General features: G+C 40.2%; 1 protein-coding gene across 1 annotated transcript in view; it reads right to left on the bottom strand.

Annotated features, from left to right (window-relative positions):
- The window catches only part of clasp1a (cytoplasmic linker associated protein 1a), a 142005-nt gene that overhangs the window by 46464 nt on the left and 75797 nt on the right, over positions 1-19744 (bottom strand). Inside the window, exons 9-17 of the mRNA XM_059342953.1 lie at positions 12809-12946; positions 10813-10886; positions 9530-9622; positions 7954-8099; positions 4994-5129; positions 2344-2414; positions 1538-1597; positions 936-1013; positions 659-826 (exon numbers count right to left, since the gene is read on the bottom strand). Coding sequence (XP_059198936.1) covers positions 659-826; positions 936-1013; positions 1538-1597; positions 2344-2414; positions 4994-5129; positions 7954-8099; positions 9530-9622; positions 10813-10886; positions 12809-12946 — 964 coding nt within the window. The remainder of the gene's footprint in view (positions 1-658; positions 827-935; positions 1014-1537; positions 1598-2343; positions 2415-4993; positions 5130-7953; positions 8100-9529; positions 9623-10812; positions 10887-12808; positions 12947-19744) is intronic.

The raw sequence follows: 19744 nt of genomic DNA, 5'->3' as shown, positions 1-19744 counted from the left end.
GTTAGCTCGCGGCTAACGAACGGCACAAGACTGATACAGACAGGTAGGCACGGCGTCAAGAAGTAGGAATGTTGCAAATATCATGATATACATTTTTTTTACTCATAGAAAAAATGTACCGGTATAATCGTGAATGATATAATATGGCACACTTCTAACACACACACACACTATGAGGGGTATTTTATGCCAGTGAAATATATTAAAACGTGTGTACAGCGCCTATGCGATGACATCAAACCTCTAATGTGCGTGTGTAAATTCCATTCACTTTCAATGGACAGACCAGCGTCACGTAGGCGTTGCGTAGACGCCGCATACGCCTATGTGACGGGTGAACTACACCTCAAATACGTGACATGAAGACCAGCGTGACTGTCAAGTACAATTCTACATTGTGTACAGGCTCACGCTGTGTAGTGTTTGTGGAAATCAAGTAGTGAGGGGTCATTAACGTAGCGGACGCCTGACGCACGCTCGTCTCAATGTACAAATAATTATTTACTCTATGATGACACAATTCAAGCAGTCCACGCACGAGGTCCAGTGGATCATCAGGACCTGACAGTTACTCATTTTCTATGTTCTGCAGCAGATCAACACAGATCAGCTGTTACACAGAGTCTCTCTCTCTCTCATATATCAACATGGCCCTTACTTTAGACTCTCCTGGGAAGACGATGAGGAGCGGTCAGACTGGGGAAGAGACACGATGCTGTCGGAGCTCTTCAGGTGAGACTGGAGGGCCTTCTGATAGGTGGACTCCAATGCCTGGAACAGATGCTCTGCCTCCCTGCTGTAATGACCATGGAAACCCCAATAGCACCTATAGGTGAGGGTAAGGAAAAGCAGAGGAAGACAACATTTTAATACATATGGGTTGAAAAGTTCACACAGACACTATACGAATAAGAATAATATTGGGAAGCACTTACTTTCTTGCAATGGATCTGGCCTCAGAATCGGCATCATGTATGCCTTTCTTGATGGTCTCAGTCAAAACAGCCACATGTCTGGGGTAGTAAGGGAACATGGTGAAATAAAAAGGAACTATAGGTCAAAAAGTCCTTTCACTTTAGACCTCAAATGTTGACCTAATGAAGTCCTGAAGTGTATCCGTCTTCTTTCTCTTTTCCTGTCTCTTCCAGGTTTATTCCTCTGGTGGTCCACAGGCAGTGTGGCCACCCACAGGGTTTACCCAACGTCTTTTAAAGTCTTTGCTGTGGTTGTCTTGGTTACCGTTATGGAAAGTAGCCGGGGGTCTTGATGATGACGGATCTCTCAAGACTTATCAATTTAATGGGCCTCATCAGTGATGCATCCAACCAACACTTAGCCTACTTAAATGTTAGAGAACTAAAATGCCATTGAGTGGTGGGGGAAGAAGAACCTCCACTACACATAAATACCCACAACATGCAGCCTCTCTAAAACACACAGAGTCTGTTACACCAATTTATCCATTTGACGCACACTACGCACACACTTGCCAACTGCTGGGGGTTTTGGGGGAAACCGCTCAACTTATACAGCTTACCTTTCCAGTGTATTAGTGTGCCACTCTTGTAACATGAGGTCTAGGAACTCATAACAGCGTCTGGAGAAAGGGGACAAAGCAAAACCATGACATTGGATACTTATCAAAGAAAACAAAACTCTATCTGGAAAGAGTTACTAAGAGGTCTGCACCACTATGAAAAGGACAGGGGAAGAAATACTCATATTTTACTTATAACCCATACTCTGACAAAAATTTGGGGCTCTGTGTGAAACATATAATCTAAAATATATTTACAAAAACAAAGTTTTATCAGTTTCGATGTAAAATATACTGTCTATCTATAGTTTTCAATTGAATATATGTCTCAAAGATTTATCAAATCATCACATTTGGTTTTTCGTTTTCCTTTGGGACAAAAATACTCTGTTACAAGTAATCGTTACAATGACCTGTGCACAGAAGAGAAAGTCCAGTATCTGATACAAACAGTATTGGGTATCCGGATATCCACTGGCTACACCTGAATCCCAGAAATATTGTCTGCTGCCTCCAGAGGCTGATTTGAGATGCTACTAAAAATAGAATGTATAATATTCTGAATCCCAAGTGTATATTCACACAGTAAAAAGTGTATCAGTTTAAACATGAAATATATTGTCTTTGTCCAGTTGTAAAATTAATATATGTCACAAAGGTTTAGCAAATAATTGGATTCTGTTTTCTTAAGTGTTAGACAGTATCCCAACTTTTTTTGGAATTGGGGTTGTAAATTAAATTCAGTATGAACTGTTCACCTATTGGTTAATCATATTTATGTGCTAGCAGTATTAAGGTCCTCTTACCTTCTGACTGCGACTGATTTGGAGGTGCAGTTACTGGTGATGATGGGGATGAGTCTTGGGTAGTGTGTCCGCTGGAAGAGAAAGACCAAAAGTAAAGTTTCACTATTTCTAGTTACAATTATTCAGTCATCCCCACACTTTTGTAGTCTAGTGGTAAACTGTACATGATAGGACTGCAATTTATCATTTCACATGTGTAGTTCGTTTGCTCTGGTCCAAATCAGTTGATGAGTTTGATGAGTTAACTAACCCTTTTGTATGGTTTCTTTTCACACAGAAAAATCAAAACGCATCACTGTAAACCATGTGAGAATGCTCACTCTGCTTATTGTTTAGATGTGTCTGAGGCAGGTGAAATAAATAAAGTAAAGGAAAAATCCTGTGTTCTGGAACAGTGCACATTTTCCAAGAATAACACTGCTCTGCTTGCCTGGCTAACACCAGACTAATCACAAATGAGATTAGTCTGGAAAACCATCCGTTCATTTCTCCGTAGAGGAGGCGTGGTTTACGATCCTCCAGAGCCGTTTATTGGGCGATTAGAATGTCCATCAAAATCATCTGTAGGTAGCTCTTAGCCAATCGTATCAGTTATACCAGGTGACGTATGTAGAGCGACAGAAATTGATGTTTGTTGTGTGTGTGTCTGTGAGAGAGTGTTGCTTGCTGCGTTGCTTCTCCAGTTCTCGCTTTCTGCAAGATTATTTATTTTCACGCTTTATTCATTCAGCCACACACATCCACTGATTTTATGGGCAATAAACAAGCTGCTGTGGGTCTCTCGGAGGCTCCGCTGTTCCCCGGCTTGTAGCGAGATCACTGGCGTTACGGTAGCGGCGCTAGTAGCGGCGCTAGTAGCGGGGCTATTAGCGGCGCTAGTAGCGGGCTATTAGCAGCGCTAGTAGCGGGCTATTAGCGGCGCTAGTAGCGGGGCTATTTGCGGGGCTATTAGCGGCGCTAGTAGCGGGGCTATTTGCGGGGCTAGTAGCGGGGCTAGGAGCGGTGCTAGTAGCGGGGCTAGTGGCGGCGCTAGTAGCGGGGCTAGTGGCGGCGCTAGTTGGTAGATTAGTAGATTAGACTTTTCCCAAATCCTGTCAGAGGCAAGGGTAAAACATCCTTTTTCGTGGTGAAACAGGAGTGTAAAGTCAAACGTTGTTCTTCTTTTAAAATCAACTTTCGCTCTAAACTATTTAAAACACCATCTACAGCTAAAGAGAGTTTTGCATCTGCTGCAGCCATGTTGGATCCGTAAGAAAACTACAAAACTACAAGCTTCCGTCTGCCGAGTAGTACGCGTCATTGTCTTGCCGTCCCTCCCCGTTCTGTGATTGGATCCCTGAAACAGGGCTAAGAAACGGCCCTGGTTGCCAGACTGCCTGGAGGATCGAAATCAAATTCGAGCGCGCAAGGCAGTATGGGTATACCCAGGCTACTGCTCTGCAATTCTCCAGCTAGCGCCGACTGCTACCACTACAAAAGCTGATGCAGTTTGCATGCTCTGCCGAATTCCAGAAGGCTAGAGGAACCATGGGTGGGATCGAAGTCTGATTACATTCAACAAAGCAATCCAGAGTTTGCTTGGGACTGGACCAACACTGCAAAAAGGTGTGTCTAAAAACAAGATAAAAACACTAAATCTGAGGGAAATGATCTTGCTACATGGACAGATAATTTCACTTGACAAGATTACTTGAATTAAGATAGTTAATTCTAGAAATAAGCATGTTGTTAGCTTAAAATAAGAAATTAACTGAAATACATTATTGAACACTTCTAAATCTAACGTTTTTTTTTTATCTTGGTAAGAAACAAATAATTTGGAGTGCACTCTGCTCGGGCCAGTTCATCGCTGCTTGCAGTATTAATTTACCTTGTTTTAAGAGTTAATTTCTTATTTTAAGTGTTCAACATGCTTATTTCTAGATTTAATAATCTTAATTTAAGAAATCTTGTCAAGTGAAATTATCTGTCCATGCAGCAAGATCATTTCCCTCAGATTTAGTGATTTCATCTTGTTTTTAGACTCACCCTTTTTGCAGTGAAGACTCACAGGGTCTCGGTGAAATTTACTGGTCACTAACCAATACGATTTGCTGTGGCTGCCTTCAATGAATTGCATCAAGGAAACAACCCAGTTTCTGATTTTACTAAAAAGTGCCTGAAGTGCACCTTCTCTCACAGGCTGCTCCAGCTCCGCTGTCATAGGGACAGATATAAAAAATCTTTCCTTCCACATGCCATCACACTGTACAATAAGAAATAATAGCCTGGTTCATTACATACTGTCTATGCACTTTATGTGTTTTTTATGCACACTGTTCATTGCACCTTATTGTTTCATAGCATTTTTATACTGTATATTCATATTTATTCTGCACTGGAATTCTATTCTACTCCTTAATACATACTCCTTCTTTAGACACTTTATTTTTTTATTGTATTTTAATATTTTATTGCTTGAAGTATGCCTAGGTTGTTCTTTTTATTTAATTGTGTTGTCATTGTCTCTGTGTGTAATGCTGCTGCTACGCTGTAATTTCCCAGCTTGGGATAAATAAAGTATATCTATCTATCTATCTATCTATCTAAAACAACCTTAGACTGTCATGGATGAATGGAATTATGTGCAGGGTGCCTGAGTATGTCTTACCCTGAGGATGAGGCGGATGCAGGCCACTCCAGATGTGGCCATGACTTTGGCACTGTTGGGTACAAGGTTCAGCAGTGCGGGCATGAGGCTCTCCGCTCCATGGTCAAACTTGTTCCCCAGTATTGATGACAAATGTCTGATAAAAGGACACATTGATAAAGAAGTGTATACCAGTAGTTCTCAACCTTTTTGAGTCGCAACCCCCAATTTAACATGCATGTTGTCCGCGACCCCCGCTCACTGAACACAATCTCACAGTTCATATCAGACAAACTCAGTTGATATGACGAATTTTGAACAAATAATGAAGCAGACAACAACTAAAAAATCTCTGTCTGTGCATTTATATATATTTGATTGTTACTTTTAATCTAAGTCATTTGCTATAAGTTTAAAGGTCCATTCTGACCTCCTGAGTGTGTAACAGTCAGCTTCAAGCCAGAGACTACTTGGAAAGTAAGAACTTGATACTTTGGGATTTGTCAGAAAAGACACAAAATTACCCAAAAAAGAATCAAATTGACCAAAAAAATACATGAAATTGAGCAAAAAAGGACTCACATTGAGACAAAAAATGACCACAAAAAGACACAAATTGACCAAAAAAGACACAAAATGACCAAAAAAAGACACAGAACTACCAAAAAAAGACACAAAATGGCCCAAAAAAGAAACAATATGACTAAAAAAGACACAAAATGGCCCAAAAAAGAAACAATATGACTAAAAAAGACACAAAATGACTAAAAAAGACACAAAATGAAAAAAAAGTCACAAAATCACCAGAAAAGACAAAATGACCAAAAAAGACAAAAAATGGCCCAAAAAAGAAAAAATGACTAAAAAAAAGACACAAAATGACCAAAAAGACATTTCCAAAATGATTTGGCGACCCCCAGAAATAATCTCATCACCCAATTGGGGTCGCGACCCCAAGGTTGAGAATAGCTGGTGTATACTACATCAGATGATCCGCTGTTGTTCTCTCCCACTGTGGCAGGTGTGTTAAAAGTAGATCTCTTCTAATGATTATGCTACACTGTGTAAAACTTGGCAAGAAGTGTGAAAAATTACTTGGAGATCAACATCAAAGAAAAAAAACCCTGTAAGATTATGAAGACAGTTGGGCAGATGACTCTTTCTGGAAAGAACAAAACTGACAGAGACAGTCCATGTCCATGAATATATATAGGCTAAAATTCTTCCTCAACTAGGGTATATTTGTACTTGATTGAAAGGCTAACTGTGGTGGTGACATTACAAGAGATTATAGGAACTACATAGTCTATTCATCAACCTGCTGCTCTTTCCCTGTGTCTCTGCTCTGTTCCACCTCATCAGCGTCGTATTAAAATTTGGATGACAGATGTTTTTGGGTGGAGAGCATGCTGCTCGTTTCATCCGAGCAGGGCTCGTGTTCATTAGCTTAAGTATGTGGAAAGAAAACATTTCAGCATTTTCCTGGCATAGACTAATCAGTTAAAAGTTAATATCACTGCTGCCAATCAAAGCCAATAAGACTCCTCTGGCAAGGCATGCTCTCACTAGGAAGTAGGGTTGTCAAAAGTATCGATACTCAAAAAAGTATCGATACTAAAACATTGTATCCGGATACGATACTCATTTTCAAAAGTATAGATACCCCCCGACCCCCCCTCCCAACGCAGAGCTGCCGACGCTGCATCCTTCTCTCTCTCTGCCTGCACACACACATCAGCAGGCCCCTCCCCCTCACCGTGACGTGCACAAGCAGTACTTTAAACTTGGTGAAACATTTTAAGGACCGACACTGATTACTGATGTTATCGTGGCCGGTGGCTAGCAATTAAAGGCTGACGTCACGTTAATGATTATAAACAACGTAAATAAATAACTAAATAAATAAATCAGGCACGTAGTATGCCCATATTACGTTAATTGACACAGTGTCAGTATACATAAGCATATAGTTAATAAGTTTACATAAATGTTGGTGACTGAAAAGTGTTATTTTCTCTCTTGAAGTCCCAGAATGAAGCAGAGAAAAGTCGACCTGCAACCAAACAGCTACACACACAGCCGACTCTACCTCTTTTTTTATCAAGCTTTCCTAATATTGTGCACAGCATACAACCTCAAAATATTGTTCTAATTGTTATTGTTTATTGTATTTATTTATTTTTTGCACTACCTCAGACCTGAAGCTTGTTATCATAGTTGCAGTTTCTTTTTGCACAACTGTTTTTTATTGTTAATATTTAACCTGTGGTTCTGTTTATTTTAACATGTTGTATTTTTCTTGTTAATAAAAATATTTCTGTAAAATTTTGGGGTCTCTGTTTTTATCCTGGTGGTATCGAAAATTATATTGAGTATCGAATATTTTCCTGAGTATCGGCATCGATTTGAAAATTTTAGTATCGTGACAACCCTACTAGGAAGTTAAAATTACTGAAAGTTTCAACTCGCACTTTGAGCAATCTCACACAATGATAATAAGATGATAATAATAAAATAATGTGTCAACATTATTTTATTGATTTTTTTAATGTAGACCAGCACTTCAGTCAAAACCATGCCCTATCAGAAATTTAGTAGTTGATACCAATACCAGTGGAAGTCCATGATTCTCTTATGCTCGTTGGATTTTGTTTAATTTATCCTGACCGCCGAGTTTAATGTTATCCTCATATTTTTTGCGTCTCTGGCAGTAAGAAAGAATTCATAAAATCTTCAACATACCAATGCCAGAATATAATTTTGGAACGCTGTTTTAGAGGGAAAAAGTCCTCTTACTTTATGATTAAGGATTCTCTGTTATAATAGAACTGTTAATTGCATTATTTGCCATTAATTAAGTAGTTTTAACAGAGTTCAAACTGATGTTGCCACATTAAAGGAAAGTGGTATTTTCTCTTGTGTCAAAGAAACATTTAGAAATTTGGGCGGAGCAGTAAATCCTCCTCAACCTAGGATCTTACCCCAATGTAATGCAGGCCTCGCGGACCACCTGTGAGCGCAGGTCTTTAGCTGACAGCTTAAGGGGGGCCTCCAGGAGACGCAGCTGCTGAGGGAAACTCTCGTACTCAGTGGCCCCGGCCAGCATGAGAGAACGGACCTTTTTCAGCTGGACAGAAACAAGAAAAAAAAACAATGACATAGGGCTGCACAATTAATCAAATTTTAATCGTGATCACAATTTTGGCTTCCCATGATGAAATTCATGTTCGAGCGGTATTTAAAATGTATCGTTATGTTCATAGAATGCTCTGTATCAAAAAGCTTTTTTTTTCTACAAAAAAAGTGCAGTGCAGCTTAGTTCTTTGTTTAACACTGCGTCAGTCATAACTGGCAGGGAAACGTAACATCTGAGCAGGTAGGAGGGACTTCCTCCTACTATAAGAGCCTGACGTAACGTTAGGTCCTCAGTCTAAGACCTCTTCTCGCTCCTGGAAGCTACCTCTCAGACGGCAGGCGTAGTTCACGGGTTAGCATTGTTGTTCACAGAGTGGGCTAACAACTCAGTTGCCGAACGCTTCTCATTGCTGCATCTGTGCCGAATTTTTAGACAGTCTGGGGAAGCAACATGCCCTGGACCTAGCATCCCCGGGTGCTTGTGAGCATTGTGCACGTCTCTCTGTCAGCTCGGGTTAACAGCTCGACACTGTAGCCCCGCTGACCAACTTTGATGAGCCCGATATCAGCCCACAGACGGAGCATGGCTACAACGAATGCGATGACTCCTACTCAGGGGACGAATCCATCAGCCTTGGTTCGGAAGACGAGGAGGATGTTGAGACCTTTACCCTCAAACTGGCTGCGAAGCCGATGGCCTCAAGTGTTGTATGCAGCGGCCATCCAAACCCGACTGCTAGCATGGACCTGGATGAAGCGCGCAAGAGAGCAGCTGCAAATTTCCGCATTACGTGGCCTGAAGCCCTCACAGAGACCACTATGTCTTGCTACGAGGGAAACGGCATCCTAAACCCAAGTCCTCTACAAAACAGCTTCTGAGGTTTTTTCCTGAGGCAACCCGGTCATGGAGCAAGCCTCTTTCCGCCAAGAACCCCGGCCAGATAAGATAGCCGTTGGATTGGGTCGTCGACATGGAAGAAAAGGGGTTTGCCATCTGCAGTCAGCGCGTCACAAGGGGTCGCCAAGACTTCATGTGTGGGCCAGTAAACATGCCACTCTGTTTTGATTGGCAAAATGAGCGCAGTATAAAAATCCACAGTATAACAGGCATGGCCCCGAGCACTGGTGCCTACAGCTATTGCTGTATGGGACCAGTGCTCGGTGCGATTGCCCCGTGGCCCTTAACAACTGTCTTCACTATAGTGTTGAGAACCCATTAGTTAAACTAACCCATTTTGGTAAATCAACAAAATACTCATGATTAATAATCGTGGTCTCAATACTGTCTAAAATAATCGTGATCATCCAATTGCCCATAATCGTGCAGCCCTACAATGGAATATATCATTAGTATTTCACCCCTGGACGCATGTACATTCACCCTGTGTTCGTGCAAGTATGCATTTGGCTTGTGGATCTTACCGCTACCACTCGGTGCTCCCAGTCATGTTTCTCATCAGACAGCACTTCTCTGATCTTGGTCAGCTGGTCCTCCAGCTCTCTGTTAGAGTAGATCTGGACACAGGATAGAGCAGGAAAGGTGATGTCAATATAAGTATTAGGTTCTGCATATACTTTAAAGGTTGAGATTTTCACACGTTGCACACCATAGTGCAAGCGTTTTTTAGTTTTTTACTAATTTTAACATCACATTTGCCATGCCTTTGTGAGAACAGAACACGTAAGCTAAGCAATGTGCTGCTACACTTGTTACACCTGTTATCTTCACTCTATTTATTGCATTTTCACTGTGTTTTAACTGTAAAGCGTCTTTGAGTACCATGTAAAACGCTCCATAAACAGGAGGAGAGAGAGGAGAGCTTTGAGGAGAGTGTAGATATCGGCTTCAGCTCCTCAGCACCCTTAAGCTGATATTTCTTTAATTTGTTTGGGTGGGCCTTTTTTAAGATGGCTAAAGCCTCGGTTATTTTCCCAATTAAGAGTAGAAAGAGAAGGCTGCGGACACCATGGGCTTGAGCTAGGTCTTTCTATACTATCCACTATTCAAGTTACCTTTAAACCTATTCCACTGCAGATTCTGAACACATACCCTTACATGTCAATTTGATGTATTCCATTAGTTTACTGAAATTATGTATCATATTCTAAGTATTTGATTACATTTGGAATACTTTAATATTATCTGGATCTGATATTTCCAAAAACACAATCCTGACAGTGTGGCTGACTGGTTGTGTGGCCCCCCACTTTCAAAAATGCCCATAAAAGTTTTTACACTCTCTTGAGGTGGTTTTTGTCTTTTTTTCGAAAATTACTTAATGCACTAAACTGGAAAGACTTTTTCTGGATAAGTTGTTACATAGCGAACATTCTTCTTCTTCTTCTGACCAAAGTACAGTTTTGCAATTTTGTTTATTCAATTTAAACCAGTTTATGGAAATGTTACTAATCCGCATTTTCTTTAATGTGACATTTCAAAATTTCACTTCAAAATTGAATTAGACTTTAATGGGAACACGGCTATTGTCATGTGGCAGGTGCACGAAACACAGCAAATTGTTGCACTTCTAAAAAACATCTGTTAAATCTGTTGAAATACTCACTATGGAAAAGTACTCACACTTTTAAACATCCACATTATGCCTTTAAAAAAATAGCAACCAACGATATCATTTGTGTAATTAGTTAATTTATTATTGAATACATTGCCTTTTCTACGTCATCTTGCTTCTAGCCCAACATACCTGGACTGAGGGCACATCTTCAAAGGATTTGATGAAATCCTCTTCATCAACAGCACCAGCAGCTGCCTCTTTACCTTTAGAGAAAATAGACAGAATTTAAACATTTCTGAGAATAATGCGATGATTGCACTCGGAACTCGGAAAGATCCAACCTCCAAGTCGGAAAAGTGCAATAGAACGGCCCCTGAACTGGGATTCCGACTTGGGAATTGGGGTAGGATCCAAGCAGCCCCAGTAGGTCGGAAATACGTGGAAAACATCAAAGCAAAATGGCGCCACACACCGTGAGAGGTAAACAGTCACTTTATCTTCAACATTTAGTCTGTTATGTGTCGTTTAACTTAGCATTTGTGTTACTAAAAGTGTAGGATTACTTTGTAGTGGTATTTACACTCCCACTCTGTTAATTAAAGAGTTTGTGTGAGCGTAGTAGGGGGAAAAAAGTGTAAAAAATGTTATAGTTTTTCCACTACAAAAGTCTATAAGGTGTAATACTGCACTTCTTTTTATTATATACAGGAAACAGTGTACCAGACAAGACACAACCATATGTTGTAATTTTTAAATGCTCGAAAGACGTCCAAACAAACATCAATTTGCTGTGGCCGGCCATGTTTTCCGAGATTGAGCAATGAAACGCATTTTCCTCGAAAGTCGGAATATCCAACTCGGATCTTTCCAAGTTCAGAGTGCAATCGAACGCAGCATAAGCTGCAGGGAAAGTGATTATTTGTTACTCCTCAGCAAATATAGTGTTCATTACTATACCCTGTCTGTCTGATATAAAAAAACCTGGATATGATTACATTTTCTTCAGCTCAGTTCCAATAAAACAGAGACCTCTGTTATTGGGTTCCTGGCCAGCATACAACAAAACAAATACTGCCATCTACTAGTTACCTGTCACAACATTCAAGCCTGTTGCAAGAAATCTTGATGTCCTGTTTGATAGTAATTTCATTTTAGCGATATATCACAAAGCTTGTCCAATCTTGTTTTACTCACCTTAAAACTATTACTAAAAAAGATCTATTTTTGCTAAAATTTGACATGCAGAAACTGTTGAGAAGAAACTATGACCTGCCTGAGGATATGTAATGATAACACATGGCACTTCTTTTCAATGAAAAAATATCCTGAGCTCTGTATATCTGAACTGCAAATGTATTTATTCATGTATTTTTATTATAATTTATTTATGTATTTTTATTGCTTTTTATTTTTGCTCTTCATGTATTATAGGGGCTACATGATGGTGTAGTGGTTAGAATGAATGGTTGTCTGTCTCTATGTGTCAGCTAGGAGGTGCAATATCAATAAAGTTTATTATTAAATGAATACACTTTATTATTATAAAGTTTATTACAAGACATATTACAATAGGGGAAATCACAGTTGTAGTATTGTCACAGTTACTATTACTAATGTCAAAAGTACTAGACAGTACAGTAGCAGTCAAATGTTTGGATACACCCTCTTATTCAATGGTTTTTCTTAAATTTTTATTTTTATTTTCTACATTTCAGATTAATATAAAAGACATCAAATCTATGATGGGACACATATGGAATTATGGAGTAAACAAAAAAGTGTTAAACAAACCAGAATATGTTTTATATTTTAGAGTCTTAATAGTAGCCTTTAACCTTTTGTTTTAATGGTCTCAAACATATATAGAAGGCAAGAAATCCCACTAATTAACGCTTGAAAAGGTGCATCTGTTAACTGAAAACCATTGCAGGTGAGCAGCTCATGAAACTAACAGAGAATAACAGAGGTGTGCAAAGCTGTCATCCAAAAAAAAGGTGAAGAATCTAAAATATAAAACATATTGTAGTTTGTTTAATTAACACTTATTTTTACTACAGAATTCCATGTGAACACATACATACTGATGTTTTCATTATCAATCTACAATGTTGAACACAATAAAAATAAATGAAAAAAAAGACGTAATTGTGAAGGTGTTGTACTGTATATATAATGTGTGCCTTACCTGTTGGCTTGGCTGTGGTGGCTGAGCTGGGTCTCCTGACAGAACTCACCACAGTCCTCCTGCCACTGGGGGGTGCTTTGGATGATGAAGAGGAGGACCGGCCTCCATCCACAGAGTCTTCATCCTCAAAGTTCTTATCTGCAACGACAGAGGCAAAAATCGGGAAATACATGCCGTCATTGCTGATTTAAACGTTATTCCTTAGATGGCTCGATGACTGTGTGAGAGATATTTCTCGTAAGGATCAATACATCATTATTCGGTCATTATACACAGACAGATCACTCCTCAGGGGGTTCTTCTTGGTAAGTATTAAGGCCAACAACTGGTGAAAAGCATCATCCCTCTCTTCTCATTAATGTTGGTCCCTGAGTCATCTCTGTGTTGGATGACCTCTGCCTGCCCCAGGGAAATCTGTCAGGTCGTGTGCATGTATCCATTCAAACTGCATTTATCCATCCATCTGACTTTAATCTGGCTTGGCAGCTGTGCATGGATACAAGGCCCCCCGTCACCTGGCCAACATGGCCATTCACATGAGGGATTAGCCAGGAGCAGATATGATGGTGCTGGGTGGTTGCATGGCGATAATAGGAATTTTTGAAAGGACATGTAGAGGAACTGAATTGATTAAAAACTAACAAAATCAATTTATCAGGACGAATGTGCCCCTTTAGATGAGCTTCCTAGAAACTGGTGTTTAGGAATGACGCCTCTTTTAGCTGAACATAATAATTGCTTTCATCAGTGGAGCGGAGTCACATTCATAGATATAAGAGGAAAAAATTCACAGAAAAGCGATCAGGCTCAGACACAAAACACGAGCTCCCTAAATGTATGCTACAAAGAGTACCATGATCCATGACACTGCATCTATCAGACAGGCGGAAAGCACAAGCACAAGCAAAAAGTGGAGGACGAAAAGCAACAGGTTCAGAGAGAAAAAGGTGGCGACGTGAAAGAGATCCAGAGAATTCAGAGCAACAGCTGAAAGATGAGACGGCAAAATAGCAAGAAAGCTGTCAGAGCGCAACCAAGCAAGAAGACAATGGAGAGGGAGAAAAGGAGAGATTAAAAGCCATCATTCTTACGAGCGCAGATTTTCTTGCACACCAGCTTCCTCAGCATGTCTCTGCTGCACCCTCTAACACACACACTCTCTCTTTTAACAGGCATCTGCCAGCAGGATGTGTGTGAGTGTGTGTGCCCTCCGTGTGCCTCCGCTGGGTTCTGACAAAGTGGAAGACTGACCATCCCTTCAGCCTTCCTCTCTGAGTTCTTATCTGTGTGTGTGTGTGTGTGTGTGTGTGTGTGTGTGTGTGTGTGTGTGTGTGTGATGCTGTTGGACTGTAGGGACTCTCATGGTATAAAAAGTGAGGGGTGTAGAACCTGAAAATGTAATAAATTCCCGATAATGTAAGAAAAATCTGCACTTGAGTCCAATGAAAATGTAATACACTTTTTACCAATAAAGTAATAAAGTATAACACCAAGCACCTTTAGATTTCAAGAAGCTGTTGAATGCATTCGTGTGTCATGGATACCTCGTTTGTGAAAAACGGATGAACGGGTCAAAAGTTAATAAACATTCAACTTTGACCTGTTGGTGGCGCTAGAGCTCTTGAGCTAGAGTTGCCTACACAGTAACACCACTTGAACTCAAGTAATGGGTGGTCTGCTGTTAAATTATTACAATATTGGAGAATTATTACATTATCAAGACTTGCGAAAATTAAGGCTAACCTGATAATGTAATAACCTCCCATTAATGTTATACTTTATTACATTATTGGTAAAAAAAAAAAAAAAGTGTATTACATTATTGGGAAATGCACTTTATTACATTATCGGGAAGTTATTACATTATCAGGTTTTATTACATTTTCAATGGACTCAAGTGCAGATTTTTATTACATTATCAGGGTTATTACATTATCGGGAATTTTTACATTATCAGGTTCTACAAGGGGTCTACACACCCAAACAACACCATAAACACTAGCTAATCTGAATGTTACTACTGTGGTTTAAACAAAACACTGTAACTAAGATGAGGTCATCACTGCAGATAAAATACAAAAACATAGCATGGATCATAGGCATTATGAATATATCATATCCAGCTAATACATGTAAATAATTCAATGTTTAATATAGATGAGGCAATATACGATTATCAAACTATAAAAAATACAGTAAGTTGATTGTGGTGAATTTGCCCCTTTTTTCCCAAAGTAAAACACCTGACATGAATGCTGGTTGTTACCATTTTGTTTGGGGCAATGATCTAGATCTAAATGCTCCAACAAACACACACAAGCTGATCAACGCCTCTACATAAAGGCTAACAGCTTGAGCAACATAGAAAAGTACTGATCAGTGCTGTCAGAGGGGCTGTTTCCACCCGTGCCGACACAAATGACGAGGTAATTTATTGATGAATTTATTTGGAACACAGATGTAACATTCAGACACATGGATGATTGTCTACTGCAGACTGGTCATTTGCTGCTATGGTAAAGAGACTGGTGACAGTGGCAGTGATCCCACAGGATCCCCGATATCACCACTGCCCTGCTGACCAGGTTTAATCACTGATAAACGTGATTAATATGGGGGGCTTGTGTGAAGTCAGCAGCTTATTGTGTGGATATGTATGACTTATTCAGTCTTACTGTACTTGTACTGAGGCTAGGGCTGCATGATTATTTTGATCAATATTGTAATCACGATTAGAAGAAGAAGAAGATTACTTTATTAATCGCACAATGGGGAAATTCAACCTCTGCATTTAACCCATCCTTTTTTACACACAAGTGAACACACCATGCAAGGAGCAGTGGGCAGCACATTACTGCGCCCGGGGAGCTTTGCAGGGGGGTTAGGTGCCTTGCTCAAGGGCACTTCAGTCCTAGACCTGTCAGTACCGGGATTCGAACCGGCGACTCTCCAGTTGCAAGCCCGATTCCTAACCTCTAGGCCACAGACTGCCCTAGATATGTATTTTTGTATTTTTACTGCACTACATTTAAACAAACAATAGAAACAGTTTTTAGTGTGTGTACAGAGTGTCTGGTGCTTGTTGTAAACAAACAGAGATTGCTAAGCTAACACTTCCTGCAGCAGCACTGTACTGCTACAGAGCTAACTGTTAGCCTGTTAGCAATTTGCAGACTGGATGCTAAGGGGTTAACATCCCCTCCAGCCCTGCAGCTGGGAGACTGCTGCAGGAGGACTGTGCCGTTTCAGCTCGTTAAGAATTGTAAGAACAAGTCTCCAAAAGTCTCCAATAACACCAGAAAAAGTTGCTCGATTTGTTGTCAGTCGCTTTTTTGATACAAACAGACAGGAAGTACACAGGAAGCATGGCAGAGAAAATATTACAAGAACCAACATCCTGTTACATGGAAAAGGATCCATGATATCATAGATATAATAGACTATTGGATCCATGAGGATCTAACCGGTCATTAATAGGGGCCCGGCTTTTCATTTCATCGTGTTCTGAAAGAAATTAAAATAAAAAAAAAATGTATCAGGTCATTTATCAGGCATGAGGTTGTGCTAAAAAAATGATACCAACATGGCATTGTGAACATTTTTTAAGTGGTAGAATGAAAAGGATTCAAAAACTGACCAAATAGCCCGAGAGAGAGAAAAAGAGAGCGTGAGCGAAAGAGAAAGAGAAAGACTGTGGCCAGGTCTGTTTCAGGAATCAAAGCTGTGCTACCTTCTATGAACACTAGGTGTCAGGATACACAGAGTTGCAACACACTGCAATACATTGAAGTACTCCAAGTTTATGAAGCTGCACTGGCATCAGCACAGCCACCATTACTCTGTCTCTGAACCACATATATAAAAGGGAGGATTTTCTCTTCCCTAACCCTAACCCCAAAGGCATGAATGATTAAAAGAAAGTTCAGGAAAGTGAAGATGAATGGGGGAGACGTTCCTAATGATCTGTACGGCCTGACAGGGAAAACAGGAAGGTCTCTCCCGTACAGTCTCACTTTTTCTGTCTTCACTTCTTTCCTTTCTTCCTTCCTCTATACTTATCCCCTGATATCTCTCTCAATCTACGTCTCCTTATTTACATTCATTTTCTTTTCTTGTCTCAGTCTCGTGGTTCTCCATGCAGCTCAGGGGAAACCAATGTGTTTTCCACCAGGACACAGGCAGTGGTTTAGCCTGTAGCCTGTGGGGTTACATAACCGGCAGATGACTGGTGGTCAGTGTTATGTCATAACAGAGATGTCTTGTTTTGCTGACAAGCCAAAGAAGCTGCTGGCCGGGCAGAAATTTCACCTTTTGGCTGCAAGTTATGGATTGATAAAATCAAATATTTACCAGAACTTTGCCTTGCTTTGTCTCTGATTTAATTTGCTCCCTCACGAACTAGACCACACAAGTTTTGTTTGTTCAGAAAGCTTGCCTCTAACTGTTTCCAACAGGATTTAATTGCACCTGAGAACTGAGCTTTTGCTCTTCATCTGGATGCAGAAGGAACATTTTGCTGGTCAGTCAACTGATAATAAATCTTCTGTTTAAGAAAATGTAAAATGAAAACTGAAGTGTCAACGCAGAGCACCCATGCAGCAAGGTTATTATAGTTAACGAAAACTAACAAAATAACAAAAACTACAATTGAAAAAACATTTTTGTTAACTGAAATAAAAATAAAAACTAGAGTTTTTATAAAAATGATAACTAACTGAAACTGTATTGTGTCACAACAAAATTCAAACTAAAACTAATGAAAAATCCAAAACTATTATAACCTTGCCATGCAGGTGAAATGTGTCATTTTCAGCACCGTTGCTGATTAGCCATGTGTGCATGCTGGGATACGGAGAAAAGGTCACAAGCAAGAGAGTAAAAACAATCAACAGCAACATCAATCATGTAAGGGTTCATGCCCGATGAGGTGTCCATTTTCAATAAAACTATTTCCCGATTACAGACATCCCGAAGGTTGTGTTGTGTGGTTGTGTTTATATTTTCATGTGTTTATCAATCAAAATCTAAAGTCACAAGCCATACATTACCATTCCAATAGCTAGGGATGCAACTATGTCATTGTCCCCAAATCTACACTCACCGGCCACTTTATTATGTACACTTGTTCAACTGCTCGTTAACACAAATATCTATTGAGCCAATCACATGGCAGCAACTCAATACATTTAGCCCCGAAGACATGGTGAAGACGAGCTGCTGAAGTTCAGAGCGAGCATCAGAATGAGGAAGAAAGGTGATTTAAGTTACTTTGAATGTGGCATGTTGTTGGTCTGAGTATTTCACAAACTGCTGATCTACTGGGATTTTCACACACAACTATCTGTAAGGTTGAAGGGTAGTGGATTGGTCCGAAAAAGACAAAATATCCAGTGAGCCTTGATGCCTTGTTGATGCCAGAGGTCAGAGGAGAATGGTCAGACTGGTTGAAGATGATATCAAGTAGGGCTGCACGATTATGGCCAAAATGATAATCACGATTATTTTGATCAATATTGTAATCACGATTATTAATCACTATTTTTCATCATGTTAGGGAAAACATCTGTATTTGTATTGCACTACTATTAAACAAACAATAGGAACAGTTTTTAGTTTGTGCACAGGGTGTCTGGTGCTTGTTGTAAACAAACGGAGATCGCTAAGCTAACACCTCCTGCAGCAGCAGCACATACTCTGCTCTGTACTGCTACAGAGCTAACTGTTAGCCTGTTAGCAATTTGCAGACTGGACGCTAAGGGGTTAACATCCCCTCCGGCTCTGCAGCTGGGAGAGACTGCTGCAGGAGGACTGTGCCGCTTCGATTTGTTCTTACTCTTCTTAAGGAGCCTCTGGCCCCCGCGGCTCGTTAAGAAGAGTAAGAATGAGTCTCCAAAGTCTCCAATAACACCAGAAAAAGTTGCTAGATTTGTCGCCAGTCGCTTTTTTGAAAAATAGTCGCGAAGGGGGTCTGAAAAATCTCTAAATCGTTAAGTGGGCAACACTGCTTCGCCGGCTTTTACAAACGGCGTGTTGTTGTGGCGTCGAGTACTACGTCACATCCTGTTTAGCGTTCTATGCAATCAGCAACAAGTTTTTTTTCAAGGGAGAAAAATGGCCCCGCCCCCTGGTGGTTGGTGGACTACTGGTGTAGAAAGTGCTTGATTAGACATGCAGGAGAGCCGCATTTTAAAATGGAAATATCGCTGCCGATCAGGTTAATTTAATCGTGGCGGCCAAAATCGTGATCACGATTAAAAATTCGATTAATTGTGCAACCCTAAAAGAAAAGGCAATAGTGACTCAAATAGGCACTCATTACAACCTAGGTCTGCACAAGACCATTTCTGAAGCAGATGGGCTACAGCAGCAGAGGACCACACCTCATTTTATCACACTTGATGTGTATGCAGAATCTTTTTAAGCATTTGAAAATGTGACTGATCTCTACAAATCAAGACTCTATAATTAGATGCCTAATTGTCGTTTAGCCTCCAAAATGTCTGAACCTGGGAAAATATGTTTCTTATAGCTATACGGTTTGTAAAAGGGCCATTCAGTGTCGGGTTGATATTTTCACAGCACACATACAAAAGAAAAACATTGTAGCCTTGTTCTGAGGACAATGAGCCGGCTGTCCCACTCAGACTGTACTATCAACTGAAGAAATGAAGAGCAGCAGCTGACAACTGACTTGATGATTTTCCTGTGGCCACTAGACTAACTAACCGCTGATTGTTTTTTGTTTTTCCTGACTGAGTTGTTGCCAGGTTGCCTCTCTGCTTTTTACCTGACTGACTGATTTTAAAGCAAAATATTTCTCTGTCAGAACCTTTCATAAAATAATATGGGTGCAGTCAGCCTTGAGCCAGATTTGTACATCTGCACTGCAGAAAAGGTGTGTCTAGAAACAAGATAAAAACACTAAATCTGAGGGAA

The sequence above is a fragment of the Centropristis striata genome, chromosome 10 (genome assembly GCF_030273125.1).
Source record: "Centropristis striata isolate RG_2023a ecotype Rhode Island chromosome 10, C.striata_1.0, whole genome shotgun sequence".
NCBI classification, from domain to species: Eukaryota; Metazoa; Chordata; class Actinopteri; order Perciformes; family Serranidae; genus Centropristis; species Centropristis striata.
This window is presented reverse-complemented; position numbering and strand designations above follow the sequence as displayed.